Source organism: Babylonia areolata, chromosome 20 (genome assembly GCF_041734735.1).
Source record: "Babylonia areolata isolate BAREFJ2019XMU chromosome 20, ASM4173473v1, whole genome shotgun sequence".
Taxonomy (NCBI): Eukaryota; Metazoa; Mollusca; class Gastropoda; order Neogastropoda; family Buccinidae; genus Babylonia; species Babylonia areolata.
In genome coordinates, this window is record NC_134895.1 from 12,795,635 (window position 1) to 12,823,427 (window position 27,793).

General features: G+C 42.4%; 1 protein-coding gene across 2 annotated transcripts in view; it reads right to left on the minus strand.

Moving 5' to 3' along the window:
- Nucleotides 1-27,150, minus strand: part of LOC143295206 (laminin subunit alpha-2-like) — a 122,839-nt gene extending 95,689 nt beyond the window's left edge. For both annotated transcript variants that reach the window (XM_076606780.1, XM_076606779.1), the window contains exons 1-18: nucleotides 27,029-27,150; nucleotides 24,884-24,976; nucleotides 23,728-23,842; nucleotides 23,192-23,310; nucleotides 21,999-22,163; nucleotides 20,785-20,940; nucleotides 19,177-19,317; nucleotides 17,253-17,477; nucleotides 16,650-16,751; nucleotides 14,752-14,954; nucleotides 13,540-13,651; nucleotides 11,406-11,519; nucleotides 9,634-9,863; nucleotides 6,736-6,944; nucleotides 5,163-5,269; nucleotides 4,090-4,267; nucleotides 2,810-2,919; nucleotides 1,378-1,561 (exon numbers count right to left, since the gene is read on the minus strand). In XM_076606780.1, the coding sequence (XP_076462895.1) occupies nucleotides 1,378-1,561; nucleotides 2,810-2,919; nucleotides 4,090-4,267; nucleotides 5,163-5,269; nucleotides 6,736-6,944; nucleotides 9,634-9,863; nucleotides 11,406-11,519; nucleotides 13,540-13,651; nucleotides 14,752-14,954; nucleotides 16,650-16,751; nucleotides 17,253-17,477; nucleotides 19,177-19,317; nucleotides 20,785-20,940; nucleotides 21,999-22,163; nucleotides 23,192-23,310; nucleotides 23,728-23,842; nucleotides 24,884-24,976; nucleotides 27,029-27,085 (2,620 nt within the window). In that variant the 5' untranslated portion in view covers nucleotides 27,086-27,150. The remainder of the gene's footprint in view (nucleotides 1-1,377; nucleotides 1,562-2,809; nucleotides 2,920-4,089; nucleotides 4,268-5,162; nucleotides 5,270-6,735; nucleotides 6,945-9,633; nucleotides 9,864-11,405; nucleotides 11,520-13,539; nucleotides 13,652-14,751; nucleotides 14,955-16,649; nucleotides 16,752-17,252; nucleotides 17,478-19,176; nucleotides 19,318-20,784; nucleotides 20,941-21,998; nucleotides 22,164-23,191; nucleotides 23,311-23,727; nucleotides 23,843-24,883; nucleotides 24,977-27,028) is intronic.
- Nucleotides 27,151-27,793: the final 643 nt, after the last annotated feature.

Sequence of the window (27,793 nt, forward strand, 5' to 3'; positions counted from 1 at the left end):
CACTTAAGTCAATTAGCACTAAAGTCATCAATGAAGTTTATAAGCACTGAAGTCCTTTGTGAAGTCAATAAGCACCAAAGACGTAAGTGAAGTCAACAAGCACTGAAGTCATCAATGAAGTCAACAAGCACTGAAGTCATCATCAATGAAGTCAACAAGCACTGAAGTCATCATGTGAAGTCAACAAGCACTGAAGTCATCAATGAAGTCAACAAGCACTGAAGTCAACAAGCACAGTGAGGTCATCAATGAAGTTAATAAGTACACGAGTCAACAAGCATTAAAGTGATCAGTGAATTCAACAAGCCCTGAAGTCAACAGGAACTGAAGTCAATAAACACGGAAGTCAACAAGCACTGATCAATAAACCATGAGGTCATCAATGAAGTCAATAAGCCCTAAAGTCAGCAAGCACTGAAGTCATCAATGAAGTCAATAAGCCCTAAAGTCAACAAGCACTGAAGTCATCAATGAAGTCAATAAACCCTAAAGTCAACAAGCACTGAAGTCATCAATGAAGTCAATAAACCCTAAAGTCAGCAAGCACTGAAGTCATCAATGAAGTCAATAAGCCCTAAAGTCAGCAAGCACTGAAGTCATCAATGAAGTCAATAAGCCCTAAAGTCAGCAAGCACTGAAATCATCAATGAAGTCAATAAGCCCTAAAGTCAGCAAGCACTGAAGTCATCAATGAAGTCAATAAGCCCTAAAGTCAGCAAGCACTGAAGTCATCAATGAAGTCAATAAGCCCTGCAGCCAATGAGGACTGAATTCATCAACAAACCCTGAAGTCAATAAGCACTGAAGTCATCAACGAAAGTCAACAAGCACAGAAGTCATCAACAAAGTCAACCAGCACAAAAGTCAACAAGCACTGAAGTCAGCACGCACAGAAGTCCCCATGCGCTAAAGTCATCAATGAAGTCAATATGCTCTGAAGTCAGCATGCGCTAAAGTCATCAATGAAGTCAATATGCCCTGAAGTCAGCATGCGCTAAAGTCATCAATGAAGTCAATATGCCCTGAAGTCAGCATGCAATAAAGTCATCAATGAATTCAATAAGCCCTTCAGTCAGCAAGCACTGAAGTCATTAATGAAGTCAACAAGCACGGAAATCATCAACAAAGTCAACACAGAAGACAACACACACACAACAAAAGTCAACAAGAACTGAAGTCACCACACACGGAGTGTGACTGCCAATTTGGCAGGGGTAAAAACGGTCACACACACGTAAAAGCCCACTCATGTACACAAGTGAACGTGGGACTTGCAGCTCCATGAACAAAGAAGGAGAAGAAGAAGTATGCACTGAAGTCAGCACCCATAGAAACCAACAAGCCCTGACATAAACGACAGAGACAAACATGTCTTACGCCGACAGCCCTCCATAGACAGCCCAAAATATCCCGGCAGACATTGGTCGCAGGCTCGACCTCCAACCCCCGGCCGACAGGAGCACTGGCCGAAGCGACGGTCGCACTCGTAGGATGTTGACCCGACCTGGTCACAGGTGCACTCCAGGCAGCCTTGACCTCCTTCTATCCCATAATAGCCCATCTGCACAACATTCCAGTAAAAGACAACTTTTTTTTCTTTTTTTTTTTTACTCCACAACTCATTCAACACACACTCTTGTCAATTGAAAAATAAAAATTTCCAATAAGATCTTTATATCATTCAATCAGAACACCAATCCCAAATTTATCAATAATAATAGCAAAACAAAAACTCATTATAACAATCCCATAGCTAATCTAAACTTAAGTCACTGTTTTCAGTTGGCGATGCTTTACTGCCCTTTCAAAGACAAGAAAAAACAAAGGCACCTAATCAGTGTGATACCTAACACAGGAATATTCATTCATTCTCTCTCTATTTATCTATCTGTCTCCCTCTCTCTATTTATCTATCCCTCTCTCTCAAATTCAATCTATATATCCATCTATCTATCTATTTATCTATCTCCCTATCACCCGTGTGATGAAGCTGATAACTGACAGATCAAATTTGCTGGTGACTTAAATTTTGAAATCCCCTTATACATGAGCCGAACAAACAAAAAAATTTTTGCTGAAAAAGAAAAGAAAATCGTTTCAAACCCCAACTGATACAAAACACCCCTCCCTCTTTTAACCTAAAAAAATAAACACACCACAAAAATACAAAAACAAAACAAAAAACACTTCTAAAAATCTGTCACAATGTGTGTGTATCACACCATCAGAAAGTTTAGGATTCAAAATATATTTCTGTTAATAATTACGATGTAATAATTAATTGCAATGTTTTTAAAAGCGAATATGTGAAATGCTTTTATTTGAGAACATATGTTTATTACTCTTGTTTAATTAAGTAATCCGCGTGTGTGGGGTGGGTGGGTGCGGGTGTGTGCTGATTATCTGGTTGCGGTTTTCCGTAACGTATCTTTATTCTTATCTTATCTGTCTATTATAATCAATGTGCAGTATAGTAGGCTATGTTTATAATTATATTCAAATAATGTTTCTTAATTCTTTCTGTTTTTACATTAAGAATACTAGTTATTACCTGCAGTGTGTGGATGTATGTATGAAACGGCGTATACGATATTTTTTTACATTTGTATCTTCGTAATATTCGTAAAAGCTGTTGTTGACTTTCACAGTTATGGTCCCCATGTTGTTTACTTGTCTATGTTGTGATAATGCACCTGACCAAATTTCTCCAGCTGGAGATAATAAAGTTATTCTTATCTTATCTTATTCAAGCAGAAACAGTGCTGGGGACTAGAAGCAAGCAGCAGTGAAGAAGAAGCAGGAATGTCACCTGACACTGGTCGCAGCGCCGTCCGATGACGTTGGGCTGACAGAGGCAGCGACCCGAGCGCGGGTCACACTGGGTCACTGGGTTGGTGCCTGGTGTGTAGCAGTCACAGCCTTTGGAAAGTTGGGGTTTGGGGGAGGGGGGGGGGGCAAAAAACAGGAGAATCAGCAAGGAGTGTGTTGTGTGTGTGAGTGGTTGTGTGAGTGTGTATGTGTGTGTGTGTGTGTGTGTGAGCAGAAGGAGAAGGGATTTTGTTGAATGTCCCAGCACACATACTGGTGACTGTAAACGTTTTGTGAAAGTATCTAAAAATAAATCAATCATTAATGTAGGCAAGATGGGGGGAGTTCTTTAGTGAGCTGGCGAAAAACAGGGTTGTGTGAGTGAGAGAGAGAGAGAGAGAGAGAGAGAGAGAGTGAATGTGTGTGTATTGTTTGCACATGCTGTGTGTGTGTGTGTGTGTGTGTTTGTATCAATGTATACATTCAGTGTGAGTGTGTGTGTGTGTGTGTGTTTGCATGTATGAGTGCGTGCAAGCAAGTGTTTCTGTTTGAAAGATAACTTTTCCACTTCATTTACAGATTCTTGAGAAAAAAAACAACACAACAACATAACAACTAGATGCAACCATTTTTTTTTAATTTTTTTTTTTTTAAACAAGTTTTTGTCTTGTTCATTAGTCTTAATTATAGAGCTCTGTGGTGTTCATGTTTCGCCCCATGTTGACTGATGTTAACTCTTTGTGTTCTGGGTACCTGTGTTAAGGAGGAAATGTCTGCTTACCAGTAAACTAAGCATTAAAATTGAATAATCATTGTCCTGATTATGCTTTGATGTGAGCCGAGCATTGTAATATCACATAGAAACAATGTGTCAATGAAAACTTATTTACCTGCCCATATCATTTTGATGTAAGCTGGGCACAGCAATACCAGTGGAATCAATGTGTGACTGGATAAATTTAAATTCTGCCATTACTACAAATTCACTCTAAATCGTGGTTTATAATGTCACACAGATCAATGTTAAAATGAATATTTACTGTTTACCGATATAATGCTTAATGTGGAATGATTAACATTCTGAACAACATATTGTTGTAACTTCCTCATGTGAAATATTATATTTTATAACTAAACCTTTGTCTGAATAAAAAATGCTTGGAAAAAAAAAATCAATGACCGCTGTCATTATTAGTAGTATAGGAAGTAGTAGAATTCTCAAAAGAAACCACAAAAAAACAACAACAAAAAACCCATTTCCACAGCTCATGATGGACTCACGTTGACAGCCGTTCTGGGTGAAGCCGAAGAAGCCCTCGGCGCAGCGGTCGCAGTGCTGACCCCCGATGCCTGGCCGGCAGTGACAGCGACCCGTCACAGGGTCACAGTCGTGGCTCAGCGACCCCGACAGGCTACAGCTGCAGCGAACACAGCCCTGCGAGATGTCACCGTACCCTGGCTGTGGGGGGTGTGTGGGGGGGGGGAGAGAAACACAACCAGAAAACAGACCATCAGACAAAGAAAAACCAGACCATCAAGCAAAGAAATCAGACCATCAGACAAAGCATATCCCAGCTGTGGATAAGAAAATCAGAAAAGAGAAAATCAGCCAATATCAGGAAAATCAGTTTATCAGGCAAAGAACATAAAACCATCAAACAAATAGAACAAAAAATAAACAGATAGATAAATTAATTTTTAAAAAAAAAGAAAAAAGAACCTCACAATACTTCTGCAGCTACACAGGGCCAGTGTTAACTTACTGTGCGCAGCCACCGATTACAAAGTGGAGACAAGACGGACGTACCCTGGTCACAACCCTAACACAGCTCGACCAGCAATCATCACTTTGAGTCCAGCTTATTAATTGCATGATGACTCATATGACATTACAGGTGGCAGAATGCTTTAAGATGCTCATCTGCCACTACAGCGTCCGTAAGGGTCTGGGCTGGAATCCCACTCTCACCCTTTCTCCCAAGTTTGACTGGAAAGTCGAACTGAGCATTAATTTTTAGCAGTTTGGATGGGACAATAAACCCAGGTCCCGTGTTCAGCACGCACTTGGCACACTGAAAACAAACCCATGGTAACGAGAGTGTTGTCCTCTGGATAAATTATGTGGAAGAATTCAACTGTAATACACAAATATCACTGAGGTACACAAATATATATAATTTTATATGCATGCACTCAAGGCCTGACCTGACCAAGCGCACGTTGGGTTATGCTGCTGGTGAGGCATCTACCTAGCTAATGTGGTGTAGCGTATGTGGATCTGTCCAAACGAAGTGACGCACCCTTGAGAAACTGTAACTGAAACTGAGTGATGGTAGTGAAATGCATGTACTGACCTCACACCTGTCGCACTGACGGCCAAGTAAGCGTGGGTGGCAGCTACACTGGCCGGTTCGCTGATCGCATGTGTTGGAATAAGATCCCCGAGGGTTGCACTCGCATGCTGCACCCCCCAACAACAAGGACAAAATATAAAATTCACAAGCAAATCAATCATAGAATCACAGAATAACAACAATACATCAACCGATGCCCAATACAATCAGTTGTTTACGTCCACTCAGTAAATAAACAAAAAAAACTGGAACGCTTACACACACAGGCATGTACATACCGTTTGAATCACACATGCTCACATGAACAGACACATCCACACACTTGCATGCACACACACACAGATGCACATGCAAACACACACAAGTGGAGTGTTGGCCAAGAGGTAACGCGTCTGCCTAGGAAGCAAGAGATTCTGAGTGCACTGGTTAGAATCACGCCGGCAGTCGCCAATATTATCTCCCTCTCCACTAGACCTTGAGTGGTGGTCTGGACGCTAGTCATTCAGATGAGACGATAAACCGAGGTCCCGTGTGCAGCATGCATTCAGCGCATGCAAAAGAATCCATGGCAACAAAATTGTTGTCCCTGGCAAAATTCTGTAGAAAAATCCACTTCAATATGAAAACAAACAAAACTGCAGGCAGAAAAAAAAAAAAAAAAAAGAAAAAAAAAAGGGTGGCGCTGTCAGTGTAGCAACACGCTCTCCCCGGGTAGAGCAGCCCGAATTTCACACAGAGAAATCTGTTGTGACAAGAAAAGAGTAATACAAAATACACACACACACATACACACACTTTGACAAACATGTAAACATACATATTCATCACAACTGATAAGTCCTTCTAAAACCATACTTGATAACACATCAAAAGTTGTTGTTTTCTTAATCAAGGTCAATTTACTGTTGGATCAATGCTGAATTGTACAGACAAGAAATTTACAAAAAAAAGAAGAAAAAAAAAGAGCAACAACAACAAAAACAAAAAAAAATGGTAGGACTTTTTGGAACAGGAGTGCAGGAAATTTATATTTCATTTCTCTTCTTGTCATAAAACATTATTAAACTTTTTTTTCCTGAGACTGAAAAAGTGAAATTGTTCATCTAAAAACAAAACTTGTCAGTGCATTAAAACAATTATGATTTAACATTAATGAAACAATAACTGACCAAGAAGATCACACAGATGAAGTTGAGAAATAAAACAAAATTGTTGCACAGTAATCTTCTTATTCAAACACACACACACACACACACACACACACACACAAGAACACAACCACATACACCAAGTGCCTCTCTCATTCATAAGCACATGCACACGCATGCACACATGCACGCAGACATACACACACACACACACACAAATGCACACACACTGACAAACCACACACACGTGCAGATACACACTATCACAAGCGCGCACGCACACACACACAAACACACACACATGTGCAGATACACACTATCACAAGCACACAATCACACACACAAACACACACACACACCAAATACTTCTCTCATGCATGCACACACTCACCCACCTACACCCACACACAAAGAGAAGGACTCACGTCGACAGTCTCCATTCACTGCCGACCCGAAGAAGCCAGGCCGACACCTTTCGCAGAACTCGCCCTCCATGTTGCTGGCGCACACGCTGCACTTGCCTGTCACCCTGTCACACGCCGCTGGTGCAGAAGGGTCAAGGCTACCGCCACAGTTACACTTGCGACACAGACCCCCAGGCTGGGTGGGGTCACCGTAGTAACCAGGGGAGCATCTGGAAAACAAAGACGAATATTTACAGTCCACAGGTTGGGTCACTATAGTAACCAGGGGAGCATATGAAAACAAAGACAAATATTTACAGGTCGATTGGTTGGGTCACTGTAGTAATCAGGGGAGCATCTGAAAACAAAGAAGAATATTTACAGCGCGACTGGTTGGGTCACCATAGTAACCAGAAGAGCATCTGAAAACAAAGATGAATATTTACAAGAGCGCGACTGGTTGGGTCACCGTAGTAAACAGGGGAGCATCTTTAAAACAGACAAATATTTACAGGTTGATTGGTTGGGTCACTGTAGTAACCAGGCGAGCATCTGAAAACAAAGATGAATATTTACGAGTCGACTGGTTGGGTCACTGTAGTAACCAGGGGAGAACCTGAAAACAAAGACGAATATTTACAGGTTGACAGTTTGGGTCACCGTAGTAACTGAGGGAGCATCTGAAAACAAAAATGAATATTTACAGGTCAATTGGTTTGGTCACCGTAGTAACCAGAGGAGCATCCAAAAATGAAAGACGAATATTTACAGGTTAATTAAATAAAAAATATGAATATTCATTTTCCTGTTCCAAGACGCATACAATTCTTTTGATCCTGACAGTGAAAAAATGAACATTTGTTGTAAACATTCATGAGTGAGGCAACATGAGTGATCAATGCAAACTGTCATTCGTTCAGCTTTTAAATTATCCAAAAATTACCCTTTTCAAACCTACTAGGCAGGGAAGCTTGCATTAACTGTCTACCTTGCAATGTTCAAAGGGTTAAAAATATCAAGTTCCCTAAGCTGTTACAAACGTTTTCTTCTGTTTGCTTTGCAAGTACTGTAAACTATCATTTAAACACCCCTGGACCCCATATTAAGTTTAAAACTGTACATAGGCCCACATATAACAGGAAAAAGAACTATCAATGACAACACGGGTTTTATAATTCCACTCTGCAAAACAGGCAAGCTAAAAAAAATGCTCTTCTTTTTTTTCTTTTTTTTTTCATAAAAAAACCAGCAGAATGGAATCAGCTGGAGGAAGGAGTTGTGTGTGTGCAGGCACTGCAGCATTCAAGGCGGCTTTCAAAAGTTCCCTGCCATCTACTGTTTTCCATCATTAACAGTAGAGGTTGTTTTTTAGGGGGTGGAGGTGGGTTGTTTTGTTTTTTTTAATACATGCGATCTCCAAAGTCCATTGTGACAATGGCAATATTGGCCCATGCCATGCATCTGTCTTGATCCTGATAGGCTTTAGGGTAAAATACCTTGTAAACACAGCCCCTCTCCTTTGAAAAAAACCCACAAAAACATGAGAGGCAAGGCCTTCAAGGCTCACTTGTGATACACTTAAAAAAAAAAAAATCCAAGCTTTTTATCTATTGAGTATAATTTCAAAATGTAATGTTTAAGATGAGAAAGATCAGTTTAAAGCAAATTAACTCCCCTAGCATTAATTACAGAGTAATTTCCCTTTTTTTACTATCTTCACCAAAACGTTTGCAAAATAAATAAAACTTCCATGCTTAGCAAAAGAAGTTCCTGTTTGAACAAAAAATGATAATAATGACTGCTCTTGTTGTTGGGTCAGAATATCAGATCAAAGTGCCAAGTTTAGAGAATACAAAAAATATAAATATAACAGTAAATGCAGTTTGCATATAATTAGGCTTCATTTTTTTTTTTTTTTGTGCCCATCCCAGAGGTGCAATATTGTTTTAAACAAGATGACTGGAAAGAACTGAATTTTTCCTATTTTTATGTCTAATTTGGTGTCAATTGACAAAGTATTTGCAGAGAAAATGTCAATGTTAAAGTTTACCACGGACACACAGACACACAGAGACACACACACACACAGACAACCGAACACCAGGTTACACTTGTTTACACAAGTGAGTCAAAAAAGAAAGAAAGAAAAAAAGAGAGAGAAGAAAGAGATGTATATCCAGAGATAAAGAACATAACGTCTGTGGGAGATGTTGAGGTGTCATTGAAAAACCAAGTGAGAGCATGATGCTACACCATAAAGCAGTGTCCTCTTTCTGCTGCCGTTTTGGTCTCACTCCAAGCCCTGGCAGAGATGTTCGGTTCAAGATTCAGTTCAGCTTGTTCTAGTTTCAGTTTCTCAAGGAGGCATCTCTGTTCGGATATATCCATATCATATGCTACATCACATCTGCTAGGCATGCAGATGCCTGACCAGCAGCATAACCCAAAGTGCACTTCACCAGGCCTTGAGTGCATGCATATATATTTGTGTACTTTTCAGAGTGGATGTCTTTGAGGACAACACGCTAGTTGCCATGGGTTCTTTTTCAGTGCACCAAGTATGTGCTGCACAACGGACCTCAGTTCATAGTCTCATCCGAATGATTAAGACACTTTTTTTTTCGGTCAAACTTGGGAGTTTACGCCTCCAAAATAGGAGGCAAAATTGAACTGGCTCTTAATGCTGCAACCTTGGGGGCTGATTGGCCTTTGGTAACCATCCCAATGCCGACTGTCCTAAAACCCCCTTGGCCTAAAAAACCCTCTTGGCTGAGAGAGTGGGAATGTAGCTTGGGCAAGACACTCTCCGCTATAATCAAATTCTAGCCCAGATAGTCAGGACAGCAGTTAGCTTCTCTGCCGTTCTGATGGTCACAGTCGAACATGAATGACTGTCATACAGCTCAACGCCTCCTTCACCTCTCGCAGTGGGACCCCTCATAGCCCTGCTGACAGTTGATGCACTGGTAGGCTGTCCCGTTGCTTGGTGAGGGGTGGATGGCCCGGCACGACTCAGCAAAAAAGTTGTTGCCCGTCATCAGGGGGCAGGCACACGGCTGACAGTCGTTCTCTGTCCCTCTCTGCGGGTCGCCATAGAAACCGGGCATGCAGCGCTCACAGTTGTCACCGGCCGTGTTGTGCTTGCAGGCCTGAAAACATTATAATGATTCTTCTTCTTCTTTTGCTTGTGATTACGATCATTATTAACAAAAGCTTACTGTTCGGCCAACAGCAAATGAAGGGCTGTATGATCAATGGTTTCTCCACTGCAATGGGGAAATCATTTACAGCTTAGTCTTTTGTGAAGGACTATGACTCTCTTTTGTGAAGGACTATGACTCTCTTTTGTGAAGGACTATGACTCTCTCGCTTTTGTGAAGGACTGTAACTCTCAAAATTAAGAGGCAAGATTGTGCTGGAGCATGCTCTTAGTGCTGCAGCCTTGGGGGGCCAGATAGCCTTTGGGGATCGTCCCAACACTGACTGTCCTAAAATCCGTTTGGCTGAGACTAGAGAGTGAGGATGTCACATGGGCAAGACATAAAATAACCCTAGCCCAGATAGTTGAGACAGCAGTTGCTCCCTCAGCTGTTGTGATAGTCAGACATGACTAAACAATACAAGTTATCATGATAATAATAATTACTACTATTCTTCTTCTTCTTATCATTATTACTACCATTAGAATTAGTATCATTATCATTATTGTCATCATTAGTCTTACTGTTATCATTATTGTCATTATTAAAGAATAGTTTAATAGTGTGAAATTACAGAGCACTATATACTTTACAATGACACTGTATGATAGTCAGTCATGTCCAACTATGACCACCAGACCAGCAAAAGAGGCATCTGCTGTCCTGACCATTTGGGCCAGAATTTGATTATAGAGGAGAGTGTCTTGCCCAAGTTACATCCCTACTGTCTCGGCCAATAGGGTTTTAGGACAGTCGGTGCTAGGATGGTTCCCAAAGGCCAGCTCACCCCCAAGGCTGAAGCACTAAAGAGCCAGTGCAATCTTGCCTCCAAATTTCAGAGTAATAGTCCTTCACAAAAGACTGAGCTGTAAATGACTTTCCATTGCAGTGGAGAAACTACTGATAATTCAGCTCTCATTTTGCTGTTGGTCCAATTGTAACTTTTGTCAATTTGTGATATAAGCCGATACTAAGAAAGTTAAAATTTTCATGTATAAAACCAACTTAAAAATGGAATAATGCTCAATATATCTACAAGGGCATGCACACATGGTGTTTTAAAGCCAAGCTGATGGAAAGGGCCATTACTGGGTTTCAAAAGAGTGATAACTATGCATTGTTCCATCTACACAGCACAGATTTATTTGTACCTTCCTTTACACTGGTTTTTGCTTTTGTTTTTTTACTCACTTCATTTTCTTGTCCAAGTGGGTTCATCCTTTTACACTGCTTTGGAAAAGAAAAAACATTGTGTGTGTGTGTGTGTGTGTGTGTGTGTGTGTGTGTGCGCGCGCGCATTTGTGTGTGCATGTGTGTGTGTGTGTGTGTGTGTGTGTGTGTGTGTGTGTGTCTGCGTGAGTGTGTCACTGTTGTTGTTATCATGTTTGAATGTGTTTGAATGTGAGTGTTTGTGTGTGTGTGTGTGTGTGTGTGTGTGCTTGTGTGTGCATGCGTGTGTGCATGCATGCGCGTATGCAAAAGCCCAGTCACCTGACAGGCCCCTGTGCCGGGGTCACACTCGGCGGCATGGTTGTTGCAGGTGCAGCGCTCACACACCCCCTTGTACAGCTGGCTGTTCACACGGCGCCAGCCTGGAGAGCAACTCTGTGGAACACACACACACACAGACATTGGAACACTAACATTAACACACACACACACATGCACACACACACACACACAAAGCAATGCAGCACTCACATGAACAACAATAGTGCCACACACACACACACACACAAATTAATCACACACACACACACACACACATATTGGAATATTCACATCAACAACAACAGTGCCACAGACACAGACACACACATAGCCACACACACACACACACAATGGAACACCCACATCAACAACATCAGTGCCAAACACACACACAGACACACACAAACACACACACTCACATAGGAACATTCACATAAACAACAAAACTGCAACACACACACACACACACACACACACATTGGAACACTCACATCAACAACACTCACACACACACACACACAAGTCTTATATCACTCAAAGTGAAAAGACATTAAATTAAAGAAAGAAAAAGATACACATACCAACTGGAACACTAACATCAACAGTAACTTGGCCACACACGCAAATTGGAATTCTAACATCAGCAACAACACCAGTAATGTCCATGATCATACCACTATTGCTGAAGACAAAAGTTATGATAATGACGATAAGTGTGGTAATGATGACAACAGCAGTGACACTGACAACAGTATGATGTTGATGATGATCGATGGCGTTACTGCCAAAGACAGAGCCAAAGTTACAATGATGATGATGATGATGAATGTGATGGCAATGATAACAACAGCAACACTGACAACTACAACGACAGTAACATCGACGATGATGGTACTAGTGCTGAAGACAAAAGTTATGATAATGATGATGACAAAATGGTGATGATGATAACAACAACAACAAAAGTAACGTTCATTATGATCAATGGCGCTATTGCGTAAGACATAAGTTACCATGATGCAGATGATGAATTTGATTATAATGGTAATAGTGACATTGGCAACAAAAATACTACACTAGAGACATAAATTATGATGACAGTTTGTAATAGCGACACTGACAACAACAATAATAGTAACGTTGATGATGATGGTGCTAGTGCTGAAGACAAAAGTTCTGACAATGATGATGACAAAATGGTGATGACGATAATAATAACAACAAAAGTAATGTCGATGATGACTGATGGCTCTACTGCTAAAGACGTAAGTTACAATGAAGCTGACGATGAATGTGATGATGACGACAATAACAGCAACAATGACAACAACAGTATAGTTGATAATGATGATGCTACTGCTAAAGACATATGTTATGATGATGCTGACATTGAATTTGACGATGACAACAATAACAGCAACACTGACAACTACAACAGTAACGTCAATGATGATCAATGGAGCTACTGCAAAAGACATTAGTCACGATGATGCTGACAATGAATGTGATGATGACGACAATAACAGCAACACTAACAACAACAGTAATGTTGATGATGATGGCACTACTGCTTAAGGCATACATTACGATGATGCTGATGATGAATGTGACGATGATGATAATAACAGCAACACTGAACAACAACTTCTTCTTGTTCTTCTTCAGTGTTCCCAGGCCATGTTCAGACGGTCAGTCCAGAGTAGGTTACAAAGTCCACAGTGCAGTCCACTGAAGCTCTGTAGCCGTTCCCCACAACTTGTCCTGGAGCACTGCCTGACTGGACCAGATCTGGCACCTCAGCTCTGTGTGCAGAGGGCAGTCTTGTAGGACATGGGCTGGAGTTTGACGAGCAGTTTCACACAGACATTGGTTTGTGTGGGAAATTTTCAGTTTGTAGAGGAGCTGGCAGTGGCCTGTGCGCAGTCTGAGGATGATGACTTGCTGAGCTTGACCAAGTTGATGGATGCTGTCCTCCTCTGATCCCAGATGTAGCCGTTCTCGCCAGCTGTTTCTGAAGTGGCTGCACAGGATGGTCTTTGCCTCCCCTAAGCTAAGGGGGTGGGCAGATTGGGTGAGCCTGCTTCCTGCTTTGGAGAGCTACAACAACAAGAAAGGCGGCCTCCCAGTGACTCACCTCACAGGAGAGGCCGGCATAACCCTCTGGACACTGGCACTGTTCCACAGATGGCAGTGTGCGATTGGTCATCTCCAGGGGGCTAGCCACATCCAGGCTGACATCGCGCAAACTGCACACACACACACACACACACACACACACACACACAGAGCGCTACATGTCAACATACATATACATAAACTGTACATACACAAACCCCTACACCCCTACACAAACACACACAAACACGCAGATGCAGCGCAAACACCTACTTTCACTCATATAATCATACTGGCACATATTCACTCACACACACAGACACAGACATGGAAAATATGTATTTGATTACATGTGTCTTAGATGGCAATTTCATGTCAGTACATGAAGTCACACCTTCTCCTCACACACACCTTCAACACAACACTCCCACACCCACACACACAAAGGCACTGACTAAGACCGTATCGTGGGTGGTGTGGTAGGTCACTTTGATCATCAGCTGCTGCAGGCTGTAGAGCGAACACACACACCCCACCTCCCAACACACCCACACACACCCTGCCCCTCCCTCCAACACACAACACACCCACCTACACACACAAATGCACTGACTAGACAGTATCCTGGGCGGGTGATAGGTTGCTGTGATCATCAGCTGCTGCAGGATGTAGAGTGAACACACACCGCACCCCTCAACACACCCACACACACCCCTACCCCACTCCCCCAAACACACCCACACACACCCCCCGATACCCACACACATGTTGACAAGACCATATCCTGGGCGGTGTGGTAGGTTGCTTTGATCATCAGGTGCTGCAGGCTGTAGAGCAAACACATACACACCACACCCCCCAACACCCAATCCCCAACACAACACACCCACACGCACACAAAGGCACTGACTAGACCGTATCCTGGGCGGTGTGGTAGGTGGCTTTGATCATCAGCTGCTACAGGCTGTAGAGGAAACACCCACCCCCACCACACCCCCCAACACACACACCCAATCCCCAACACAACACCCCCCCCCCACACACACACACACACACACACACAAAGGCACTGACTAGACTGTATCCTGGGCGGTGTGGTAGGTGGCTTTGATCATCAGCTGCTACAGGCTGTAGAGGAAACACCCCCCCCACCACACCCCCCAACACAACACACCCAATCCCCAACACAACACCCCCCCCCACACACACACACACACACAAAGGCACTGACTAGACTGTATCCTGGGCGGTGTGGTAGGTGGCTTTGATCATCAGCTGCTGCAGGGAGTAGAGGGCAGTCATGAAGTCCCGGCGGGACACTGGCTGCCGGGTGGTCAGGTGGTACCAGCCGCCCTCCACCAGGTGCACCGACACCCGGTGCTCCTGGTCCTCCCGCCGGTACAGCCGCCCATGGGCCAGTGTCATGCCGCCGCCCTGACGCACAGAGAACGACAAGGACTGACTGACTGACTGACTAACTAAATGATCTGACTGACTGTTAACTGACTGACTTGTTAACTGACTGACTGCTTAACTGATTAGCTGACTGACTGACCGGTTAGCTGACTAACTGGTTAACTGCCACCCCTGGACCAGCATCACGCCACCCTGATCGATGTGACTGAGTGACTGGTTAACTGTCTGACCTGTTAACTGACTGATTAACCGACTGACTGATTGGCTGAAAGACTGACTGATGAAGTAAATGACTGGTCAACTGACAAACTAATTAGCTGACTGACTGATTGACTGAATGACTGGTTAACTGACAGACTGATTAGCTGACTGATTGATTAAGTAAATGATTGGTTAACTGACAGACTGATTAGCTGACTGATTAATTGATTAACTGAATGATTAACTAAATGACCGATTTGACTGATTAACTGACTGACTATGTCACTGACTGACTGAATAACTGAATGACTGACTGACAGATTAGCTGACTGACTGACTGACTGACTGACTAATCAATGACTGATTAACTGATTGATTGATCGATTGACTAACTTGCTGATTAACTCCACTGAATTACTCATTTATACAGCAAATGGCGAAGTGGGGGAAGGGCAGGAAGAAGCAATTTTGCTGCCCTGCAACAATGCAGCACCCACTGGCTGAATGGGTTTTTTTTTTTTTCTTTTTCTAATGAACTGACAATCTAACTGATCAACTTACTAATTGGCTGATTAGCTAAGTCATTAATACAATAAAATGATTGACAGATTTCTTTTAAGTGAAATCAACCCCCACACATACTACTGATTACTCTCTCCGGACAATGGAATGCATGAGCGTTCCATCATAAAATGCATTCGGATTTGGACGACGGAATGGAATAGCATTTTCCAAAAATAAAAATCCATCACATGCAGTACACGTGATTTTGTGATTAGCCAAGCAGAGTGCGCTATTCTGGGTCACTTCACAACCGAATAGTATGATTGGCCAGCCTGTAATGTGTGGCCTGTCTTGCACACACGCTGACAAAGTCACTGACCGGTCGCCTGCTCACGTGCCAGCCTGTTAGCAAATTGGCATCTGAAGTGGGTTCTTCTCAAAATGTTGCGGAGCGAACAAGACAGCGACGGCAACGTTTTAGTGTTGCCAAAGTACTTGAAATGCTACAAACTGAAGGGTCAGACATTGAAGAGGTGGATGATGACGAAGAAGAAAGTGAATTAAGTGCAGAAAGCGAGTATGGGTATGGTGATTCGGGGTGAAAAATTCACATTATTTTCTACAAAATGGCAAAACTTTAAAAATAAGATGAAAATTCGATTTTATATATATATATATATATATATATAATAGCCCCACACGTATTAAACCAGTTCTGAAAGTTTCATTTTCTTGCTCTGTATTTTTTGTAATTTTTTTTCCAAACCCTAACAAATGGGCTGTCTGTGGGGGAAAAGCAAGGGAGAAAACTTGCCGTCCCAAGTGAGTTTTAAGAGATGGACACAATACGAGAGGAGACAAGACATGGTGATCAGACAAAAAACTTGAACAAACTGAGATGAGACAAGACAAGATATGGCACAAGGAGTTGTGATGAGACAAGCCAACCAAAACAGAGAGAGAGAGAGAGAGGTTGCAAGGGGCGTGGGGTGGAGGGGCAGGACTGACCTTGAGGATGACATCAGGGTCAGGCAGGTGGTTCCTGTTGGTCAGACTGCTGTCCAGGGTGAACTTGACCGTGTACTTCAGGTGTCCACCATAGGAGCTCAGCTGTCAGCACACAGACACACACACACACACTTCTAAACAGCTATACATAAAGGACAATTAGATAACGAGCAAAACTTGACACAAATTGAAAACACACACACACGCTCTCACACACACACACTTACAACACACTCACACATATACACACACACACACACACACACACCACCCTAAAAACCACCACCTACGATCAATCATCACTCACTCTGTTTCCATGAGGGGCCAGCCAGCGCGCGCGCCACACACACACATGCATGCACACACACACACACTTTCAACCACTCATACACACACACACACACACATTTGAACACTCACACACACACACACACACACACATTTTCCAACATACACCCAACCACACACTTTTGAACGCTCACACACACAAACACACACACACTTTTGAACACTAACACACAAACACACACACTTTTGAACACACACACACCACCTAAAAAAAAAAAAAAACGACTCTACACCAAATGATCAATCACCACTCACTCGGTTCCCCAGGTACACCATGGGAGCCAGCCAGTAGTGGACCTCGCTGCTGGGCGTGTAGCGTGACCCTGACCCTGCTGCGGCCGGGTCGAGGTTGACGTTGATGGTGTTGGTGTTCAGCAGGTAGGTCTTGGCCTCCAACCAGCCATCAAAGAAGCGGGGCAGCAGCGTCAGCCCCCCGCCGTCTTCCAGAGTGGAGAGAACCCAGCTGTTCAGGTCCGTGATCTGTTGGTTAGTGAGGTGAGGTGAGATGTGTGATTATGTTTGTAGAACTTTTCTTTTTTTTTCTTCTTTTTTCTTTAAGGGTTTCAGGCAGAAAGAGAGATAGACAGACAGACAGACACACCGTCTTCCAGGGTGGAAAGAACCCAGCTAGCTGTTCAGGTCCGTGATCTGTTGGTTAGTGAGGTGAGGTGAGATGTGTGATTATGTTTGTAGGACTTTTCTTCTTCTTTTTATTCCTTTTTTTTTTTGTTTTTTTTTAAACAGTTTGAGAAACAGAGAGACAGACAGACAAACACACTGTCCTCTAGGGTGGAGCGAACCCAGCCGTTCAGGTCCAAGATCTGTTGGTAGTGGTGGGTTACATGTGTGATATGTTTTATAGAACTTTTTTCTTCCTCTTCTTTTTCAGGTTTTTTTGTTTTTTTCATTTTTTCATTTTTTATTTGTAAGGGCTTCAGAGAGAAAGAGAGAGAGACATAGAGAGAGAGAGAGAGAGAGAGAGACAGACAGACAGGCAGGCAGGCAGACAGACAGACAGACAGACAAACACACCGTCTTCCAGGGTGGAGAGAACCCAGCCATTCAGGTCCGTGATCTGTTGGTTAGTGAGGTGAGGTGAGATGTGTGATTATGTTTGTAGGACTTTTCTTCTTTTTTTTTCTTTAAGGATTTCAGAGAGAAAGAGACAGACAGACAAACACGCCGTCTTCCAGGGTGGAGAGAACCCAGCCATTCAGGTCTGTGATCTGTTGGTAGTGGTGGGTTAGATGTGTGATATGTTTTATAGAACTTTTCTTCTTCTTTTTGGGTTTTTTTTTCTTTCTTTTTTTTAAGGGCTTCAGAGAGAAAGAGAGACAGACAGAGAGAGAGAGAGACATAGAGAGAGAGAGAGAGAGAGAGAGAGAGAGAGAGAGAGAAAGAGACAGACAGACAGACAGACACACCGTCCTCCAGGGTGGAGAGAACCCAGCCGTTCACATCCGTGATCTGTTGCTGGTGGTGGGTAAGATGAGTGATACGTTTGTAGGACTTTTTGGTTTTGTTTTTTAATTCATTTTTTTAAGGGTTTCAGAGAGAGAGAGAGAGGGAGGGAGAAACAGAGAAAAAGAGAGACAAGGACAGACACACACACACACATACTATCCAGGGTGGAAAGAACCCAGCTGTTAAGCTCCGAGGAGGGGGTGGGGGGGGGGAGACGTGCTGATGTGTTTGTAGAAATTTTCTCTTTAAAAAAAAAAAAATTTTGTAAGGGTTTTAGAGAGAAAGAGAGAGAGAGAGAGAGAGAGAGAGAGAGAGAGAGAGAGAGAGAGAGAGACAAACAGACATACAGAGATAGAGAGACTGAGGGAGAAACAGAAACAGGTTGTGTCATGTTGTGTCATGTCATGTCGTGCTGTGTTGTGGTCTACCGTGTCTGTCCTTCTCACCATATGTAAGTAAGTAAGTAAGCAAGCAAGTAAGAAAGAAAGAAAGTAAGCATAAATAAATAAACATATAAATAATAAATAAATAAATAGATAAATGAATATCTATATCAATCAATTAATCTAGTTAGCTAGTTTTTTTTTTTAGCTAGCTAGCTATCAATCAATCAACAATCAATATATCTATCTATCTATCAATCTATTTGTCTATCTATCCACCTAAAACTCTCACCTGCGAAGTACAAGCCATCCCAACCCAACCAAGCACTTACCTGCTTCAATCCCCAGTTTGCACTTTTACACTGGGTGGTCACGCCGAAACAGAAACACTGTGTGCAGCCCTCCGCGTTGTTCCTGTCCAGGTTAAAGAACCCAGGGCGACACTGCCCGCACTCAGCCCCTCCCACATTAGGCTGCACACACACAAACACCCCCACACACACCACAAGCACACGCACACACACACACATGGAAAGGCTTGCATTGAGGCCATTCTGTCACTTTCACAGCTTACTGATACAGAAAATGTCTTAAAAAAACAAACCCAAATGTATCCAACCCTAAGTCTTTGCAGTTAAAGAGCATTATACATAAAACTGCAGGTTAAGTACTTGTGGAGACATGATAGTACTAATATGCCCTACATATGAATGCACACACAGAATACACATTAACGCACAAAGTAACCCTTTCAAGCATGTACAGAGATACAGATACACATGTTAACCCTTTCTGGAATGGATTCACACAGGTAGGTACCCGTTTACACCCACACACAGGCAGATGAATGCTGTAACCAACCTTGCAGGCACATAGCAAACAACACCTTCAGTGTTTTACTAACTATAAGGTGCTACGTTTCTCCTCAGGTTTGACTCATGCGCCATGTAATACAGTATGGATTAAAATCTGTGGAAGGCTCTCATGAATAAAGAATATGTCAACAGATGTGCTAGGTTGATGTTAGAACCTGATAGCATGATGTTCATGGTGGTGAAAATGAATGAAACATTCACATATAAGTATGAATAAAATATATTTTTAAAAAAACCAACAGTTTACAAGTCATCTCACATCCACACAAACATACTAGGGTGAGCAGGGGCAGGATGGATACAAGAAAGCAGAGATCAACAGAGCAGATCGGGCAAGAAGACGACGCAACAAGTGAAAAGGGTTCTGACGACGACGCCAGGGCCTAAAAATCAGATAAATGTACAAACAAGGCCACACCAGCAACAGCAATCAACCCATTAATGCTTGGCTCCTTATTCATCATTTTGACACGTGCTTATGTTCATTAGGGAGGGTGTGCAGCCTACTTTCGTGGCAAACTTTTCGTTGCTCACAGTGACGAAATGGGCAGCCAACCTGGCTTCTCTGAGTTTGTGCTGCTTTTGTTCAGACAACTTTTTGGCAGAGTTTATAAAATGGATCAGTTCGAATATGTAACGGCAGATATATGACAAGAAACGAGCTCAAAGCAAATAATGGGTGTAACTACAAAACCAAATATACCCTGTAAACTTGCAAAAATAGTCATCCAAAATGTGCAAAATCCTTTCGTCAAAAACAGCGATTTCCACGACGAAATTTTAGCCTTTCAGTGACCTGAAAAAACAGGAAACGGAGACGCGCATACGCACGCGGTTCTCTATTAAAATAAGCGGGGAGTCCCAACGAAAATCCCACAAAAGTGGGCCTGAACACCTTCCCTTCTATGCTGCGCATTGTGTATTGTTAAAATTGGAATCTAAAAAACACTGGAGGTGCACCTTATAATTCTAAATGCATTGTAGGCAGTAACACTATGGTGTTCCATATTTATATCACACACCAGTTTTACTACCACAGACAGACAGACAGACGCCACGACCCACCTTGCAGACGCAGGGCTGCCGACAAGAACTGGAATCCTGAGTGCCTGCAGGGTTGCAGGGGCAGCGCTGACAGTTGGGGTAACCATGGTAACCAAAGGCGCACTCCTGGCAGGATGGTCCTCCAAACCCTGGCTTGCAGATGCAGTCTCCTGGGTTCTGTGGACAATATGTGTGCGCGCATGAGTGTGTGTGTGTGTTCAGCAGAGGTGATGGCGATGGTGGTGGTGGTAAAGACTGTTGTCTCTCTCTTACAAAGTGTTGATGAATGTTGTGCTGTCATGTTGTGTGTGGTTGTGTCGCACTGTCTTACTGTTCAGTCGCAACAGAATTCTGTGCATAAATTTTGGTCAGTTCTCCCCAATAAGAGCGGCTGCAATAATAATCTGGCACTACCTTAACTGTTTGTTTTTCTCTCCTGTCTGCATCTGTGTATTTGATTTACCTCTCAAAGCAAAGATTTCTGCTTGTTAAGTACATGCCGCACATAGACCTACAGTGCACATATACTCAAAACAGGTAACACAAGAGATAATAAAAACTCAAAACTTTTCCTGTTGGCTGAACAGAATATGCATACTGTTTCATGGGACATAACTCATTTTAATGCCTATCATGTAAAAAAATGAAAAAACAAACAAACAAAAAAACAAACAAAAAAACCCAAACAAATCCCCCCCCCCACACACACACAAAGATTCTTCACTATTTTTTTCATAGTCAGTATCAATTCTGAACAATTTCTGTAAAACTATTTCTAAAAAATATATCTTTTTTTTTTAAGCGTGAAAAACAAAAACTGAGAGTTTTCATAGGTATGAGTGACTGATTTTCGTCAGACTCAAAAGTTTGCAGCCAAGTTTGTTAACTGTTTATTGTTGCTTATAGTCCAGTTGACCCCACAGGGCCATGTCAGGACTGTGCAGCTAGGTACCACTTAACTGAAACGCATGCTTTATTGCTGATTCAAAGTAAAATAAAGTATAAAAAAAAGTCACCCAAAATGTATACTGAAATCTGTATGAAAGGGAAATACTTCCTGTTCCACACATGAGATTTGTGCTTGTGTCTCAACAGCTAACAAACACAAACACAAGCACACACATATACACAAACGCACACACACACATACCAAAACACACTCAAACGCACACACATACACACCCAAACACACACACACTCCCAAAAACACACACAAAGAGACAACACACACTTACCAGTCCCTCACTGACGCGCGAGTCGTCTAGCACACACTGGGCAGTGGAGGTGGCAGTCTCCTGACAGCTGCAGGGCCGACAGGGCCTGGGGGAGGAGGGGCTGTAGCCCTGAGGTCTGTAGTAGCCATCTGCACACCTCTCACAGTTGACGCCCGTCGTGAACTCCTGGAAACCCATGAAGAAGTTTAAGTTTTTAGTTCTCACGGTTGATGCCTGTTGTGAACTCCTGAAAACCCATCAAGAAGTTTTAGTTCTCACAGTTGATGCCTGTCATGAACTGAAAATCCATGAAGAAGTTCTCACAACTGATGCCCATCGTGAACTCCTGAAAACCCATGAAAAAATTTTAGTTCTCACAGTTGATGCCCATCGTGAACTCCTGAAAACCCATGAAGTTTTAGTTCTCACAGTTGATGCCTGTTGTGAACTCCTGAGGAAGTTTCAGTGTTCAGTGAGTTTCTCAAGGAGGCGTCATTATGTTCGGATGAGGCCATATATATATATATATATATATATATATATGTATATGTATATACCCACTACACCCACATCTTGTGTGTGTGTGTATATGTATGTATGTATGTATATATATATGTTTATATATATATATATATATATATATATATATATATATATACACACACACACACACACACTCTACACCCACATCTTGCTCGGCAGATGCCTGACAGTGGCATGACTCAATGCACTTAGTCATGTCAGGCCTTGAGTGCATGCATGCGTAGTTGTGTACCTATATCAGAGTGCCGCACATAGCATCTTGGTTCATCGTCTCATCCAAATTAATGATTAGACACTCAGTTTGATTTTCCGGTCATACCTTGGAGAAAGGGAGAGAGCGTGATTCAAACCCACACCCTCACACATGCTGTATCGGCAAATAATAATAATATTAATAATGGATGCTTACATAGCACACTATCCAGAAATCTGCTCTAGGTACTTTACAAAACACTTTTAATTGTTTACATAAACATTACGTTAATGTTACGTACACACACCATTTCCTGCAAATTGGTGCCATTTCTCCCCCATGTCACCAGCTGAAAAAAAAACTCTTGTCGTCTATGTACTTTTTCCATGTCACTGAGACTGTGAGAGTTGAAAAAGACTCTTGGATCAGCTCTGGCACTACTGTCTTAATATCTCCCATCTGATTTCACTTGACTGACCTGACAGTTGAGACAGACGCCTCCACCCTTGTACTCTCCCTGCATGTTCAGACTCAGACCCTTAGCGTCCACTGTGGCATTGTAGACACACTCTGCTGCCTTCCCGTGGCAATTGCAGGCTGAAAATGAAACAGATTGCTCCGCACAAAAAATATTAACCATAAAAACATCTTTAAAAATTAAAAAAAATCAGCCATTAAACTTATCCTTGTTAAACAGTTCATAAGCACTAGTTGATTTTACTAGGAGCTTGTCTGAGAAGAGCATGGGTTGTGCTTTTGTGAGCAAAGGAGTGTGTGTGAGTATGTGCATTATGAAACATCAGATAACATAGGATCCAGCACAGGAGTGTGTATGAGTATGTGCATTATGAAACATTAGAAAATATAATATTACAGGATGTGTATGCATAAAAGACATGATTATGCTTTGTTTTAAATCAGGGAACACTTATGTTTTAATTCTAGTTTTCCAAACACAAGGCACAAGGGAAAAGGATGAGAGGGAAAAAAAAGAAAGATTATTAGCATCTCTACCTTCACACCCCAGTCCCTGAATGCCTCCTGTTCGCCAAGGGCGCTGGTTGAACAGGGGCAAGCACTGCTCACAGTTGTCTCCCCCAGTGTTGTGCAGACACTGACACTGCAGTCTCTGTGTACATGGCAATTATCATTGAATTATTTTTTGGTTAATGTATAAGTGAATATGCAGATAACATAGAATAAATAAGTGAACAAAACAATACAACAAATCAATCAATAAAAAGAATTAAAAATTGATAAGATACAACAAGAAACATCAACATAAAATCCAAACCATCAACAACAACTAAATTTACACAATGGAATCTTAACTAATGCCTATTTCTGTGACAGAAAGCCAGTACTTTTTTTTTTTTTTTTTTAAATGAACAATGCAACGGTCTCACAGTAACCATCATTACATTAGTTTAACATGTATATAGATATCGCAATGAAATCCTATCAAATAATAAAAAAAAAAGATGAATACCACTAACTTGTAAATATAAAAATCAAAATATCACACATCCACTTAAACATTTCATGTTTTGGAAAAACAAAACAAAAAAGAAAAGACATGATACATGCACTCAGAAACAGATACACATACAGTGATAAACAAACACACACCCAAACACTAACTGATCAAGATGGGAAATGTGACACAAACAAAAAGTCATAAATGTAAGTCTGAAAAGTGGTGTTATGGTATGAACTGACCATATGGCATTTTTTACGTTTTGTTTTCCTGTTGTTTTTTACTTTTTCTCCATCGTAAAAAGAACTTTGCCCCTTTGTATCATCCAATGGTCATAATGAAATATTCAATGTAATAAGAGAACAGAGCCTCCATGGTATGGGGGGACACACACAAAAGAAAAAGATGGGATATATATATATATATATATATATATATATACGTGTGTGTGTGTGTGTGTGTGTGTGTGTGTGTGTGCACCATACTCATCAATGATGTCATTATCAAAGGTGCTGACTTCAGTGAATGTCAAATACATTCACATATTTTTTTCTTCATGTGCTGAATGTGGATTTAAGTTGTCCTGACTGAAAAGAAAAGATGGGGAAAAAAACTTCTTTGCAAGGGGCGGAAAAAAGATTCGAAACAAACACATGCCGTGTTCAACAGAGCCAGCGAAGTCAATTCACTTACATCAGGGTAGTTGTCATGACGTCTGCAGTAGGATGCATGCCCGTAACAGATGCACTGGCCGCCAATGGAGATGTCTTTGATTGAGTAGAAGTACTGAAAAGTCACGGTAACACAGATCACATCAATCTTACTCGTAAGTAATTAACCATGACTAAGGCGAGAATCAAAACACAGAGTTGCATGACCACTCCTCTGGACCTACCCATATCAACATCTAATCCGGGTTTCTATTCCATCTCTAGATCTAAATCTGCACCGCGTTCGCCGGATGCAAATATACTACGATGACCGCGGGCAACAGTGAGTAGAATTCTGATTTAGATAACCAACTGGGCGTTTTACAGGGTAATTTATAGTATATTAAGTACATTAGAAAGCTTCCGCTCGTAATATCAACCATAAAGACATCAACAGTGATATGGCCCAAGTGAATAGATTTTTTTTCTTCTTTTTTTTAACATTCAAACTCGGTCGATTAATCAAACGCATAGGCGAAGTGGGATCGTCTGTTACCCGTTCAGCACGTCTCCGGACTTAGCCAGCTTAGTACCCTGTGAATGTATGTAACTGTGTCCTCTGCAAGTGGTCTTTTGACCAAACAATCATGCTGTACGATGGAATGTGCAGGAAGGAAAGACGAAGATGAACTTTTGCAATCAGCCGATCGCGCCATCTGGTAGCCTAAAGGGGAGGGAACGCCCTTTTATCGTTATAATTCACTATCCCGAATGGTAGGTTACCTCCCTTGATCCACCAAGACTCTGAAGACGGATGAAATAGGAGCGCTCTGAATCGCAACGGGAAGTCCGAGATGTGTGTGTGTGTGTGTGTGTGTGTGTGTGTGTGTGTGTGTGGAGGGGGGGGGGGGTGGAAGTTGACGCGTGGGGAGTTGGCACACACCATTGTATCAAAATGCTGGATGACATCGCTCATTATAACTTCAAGTACATACGGCTATACTGAGCCGTTTACCGTCCCCCTCAGTCACCCTTATCCCCCTCCCACGGCGCGCGCGCGCACACACACACACACACACACACACACATGCGCGCGCCACTCTTTTCATTGATATCTCCTGCAAACGTTGCAGTACGATGCATAAATCGAACTAACCCGGCCCACTTCAAGAAAGTGCCGGACCCCTTGTATCTTTCGGTCGAGAGACAACACGGTGTGAGGAACTAGGCCAAGGCTCAGCTCAACCTACAGGCCTAATTACCGCTATCTCCCAGCTGCCGTCAAAAGAAAAACTGAGGAAAAACAAGCTTGAATTCACAGACAACAACACGTATGATCACAAATCCCTGTCTGTTAGTGTTCGACAACGCACGCACGCACGCAGCCTTTTGTCTATTTCGCACTCATTCCGCCGCTCGATTGGCGCCCACAAACTTGAACTATGCTTATCTGTACCGTAGCCCTCTTGAAGACACTAAATATTCAGATTTCAAGTGCAGTGTAAACTCCCCTTGATAACTACAACAGGGGGTATAGTTTGCGGGGGTGCTTTTTTTTTTTTTTTTTTTTCGGGTTTTTTTGTGTTTTTTTTTCGTTTTGTTTCTTTTCTTCTTTTTTTTGTCGGTTTTGTTGTTGTTGCTGTGTTGTTGTTTTGTTTTTTGGTTTTTTTTTTGTTTTTTTTTTGCCTTTGCTTGGTGGCTTTTTCGGAATAACAGGGGTGGGGGATACTCGCACTAAAACACACACATACACACACACACTCACACACGCATGCATGCACGCACACACACACACATGATCACACACGGACACTGACACACACACGCATGCACGCACGCGCTGACACGCACACACACACGCATACACACGCCATACACGCACATACTCACTCACACACACACACACACAAACTCACGCACACACGGTAACACACACACACACTGACAATATGCATGCTGACACATACACACACTAAATATTCAGATTTCAAGAGTCATGTAAACTCCCCTTGACAACCACAAGCAGTATTTTCTTTCTTTCTTTCTTTTTTTTTTTTTTTTTTCCACCCTAATGCCTGGTAGCGTTTTGCTAGTTGAAAGGAGTCAGGGGTGGGGGTACTCGCGCTAACACACACACACACACACACACACACACACACACACACACACACACACACGTTATACCTACCCTGCGGGTGACTGACGGGTCCAGAGACTTGTAAGAGCTGTGCTGCTGAAAGAACATGAGATCGGCGTTCAGGGTTCGAATCTTCTGCAGGCGCAGCCGGACATAGCGGGCAGAGGTGAAGTCCTGAAACCAGCACAACATCGACGATGGAAATTAATCAATGATGACTGACTTGCTCAGTCTATAATGAGCATTGGGTTAATGTCCAGTTTGTTAATTAACACACCTCACCTCATCTCAGGCCCATAACTACAAAGTAGTCGTTGGGGGAAGCCTGAGGACCGCAGACGCAACCTCCCTTCTCCATCTGTCTCACGTGTGTGAAGTCCGGTCCATTGTTTGATGTTCTCATGCCAGTTCTTCCGCTGTCTTCCTCTTCTTCTCCCGCCCTCGATGGTGCCTTGCATGATTGTTTTGGACAAGCTGGTGTGTCGAGTGTTGTGTCCAAACCATATCAGCTTGCGTCTTTTCACAGTTGAAAGGAGAGGTTCCTGTGGTCCACACCGTGTCCCTCAAATCAAATCGAATTATGGTGTACTAAGGCCCTCTCAAGGCTATCGCCACGTTAATACCTACTACAACACCGTGTCACTGAAGACTGATGAACCTCAATACCAGCGCCGGCGGGTTTGAAACCTTGGGACGCTTGTTACTGTAAGAAAAGTTCGTGGGTCTTGCTGAAAATATATAATTATAATTTATTATACATTATAATGTGTGTGTGTGTGTGTGTGTGTGTGTGTGTGTGTGTGTGTGTGTGTGTGT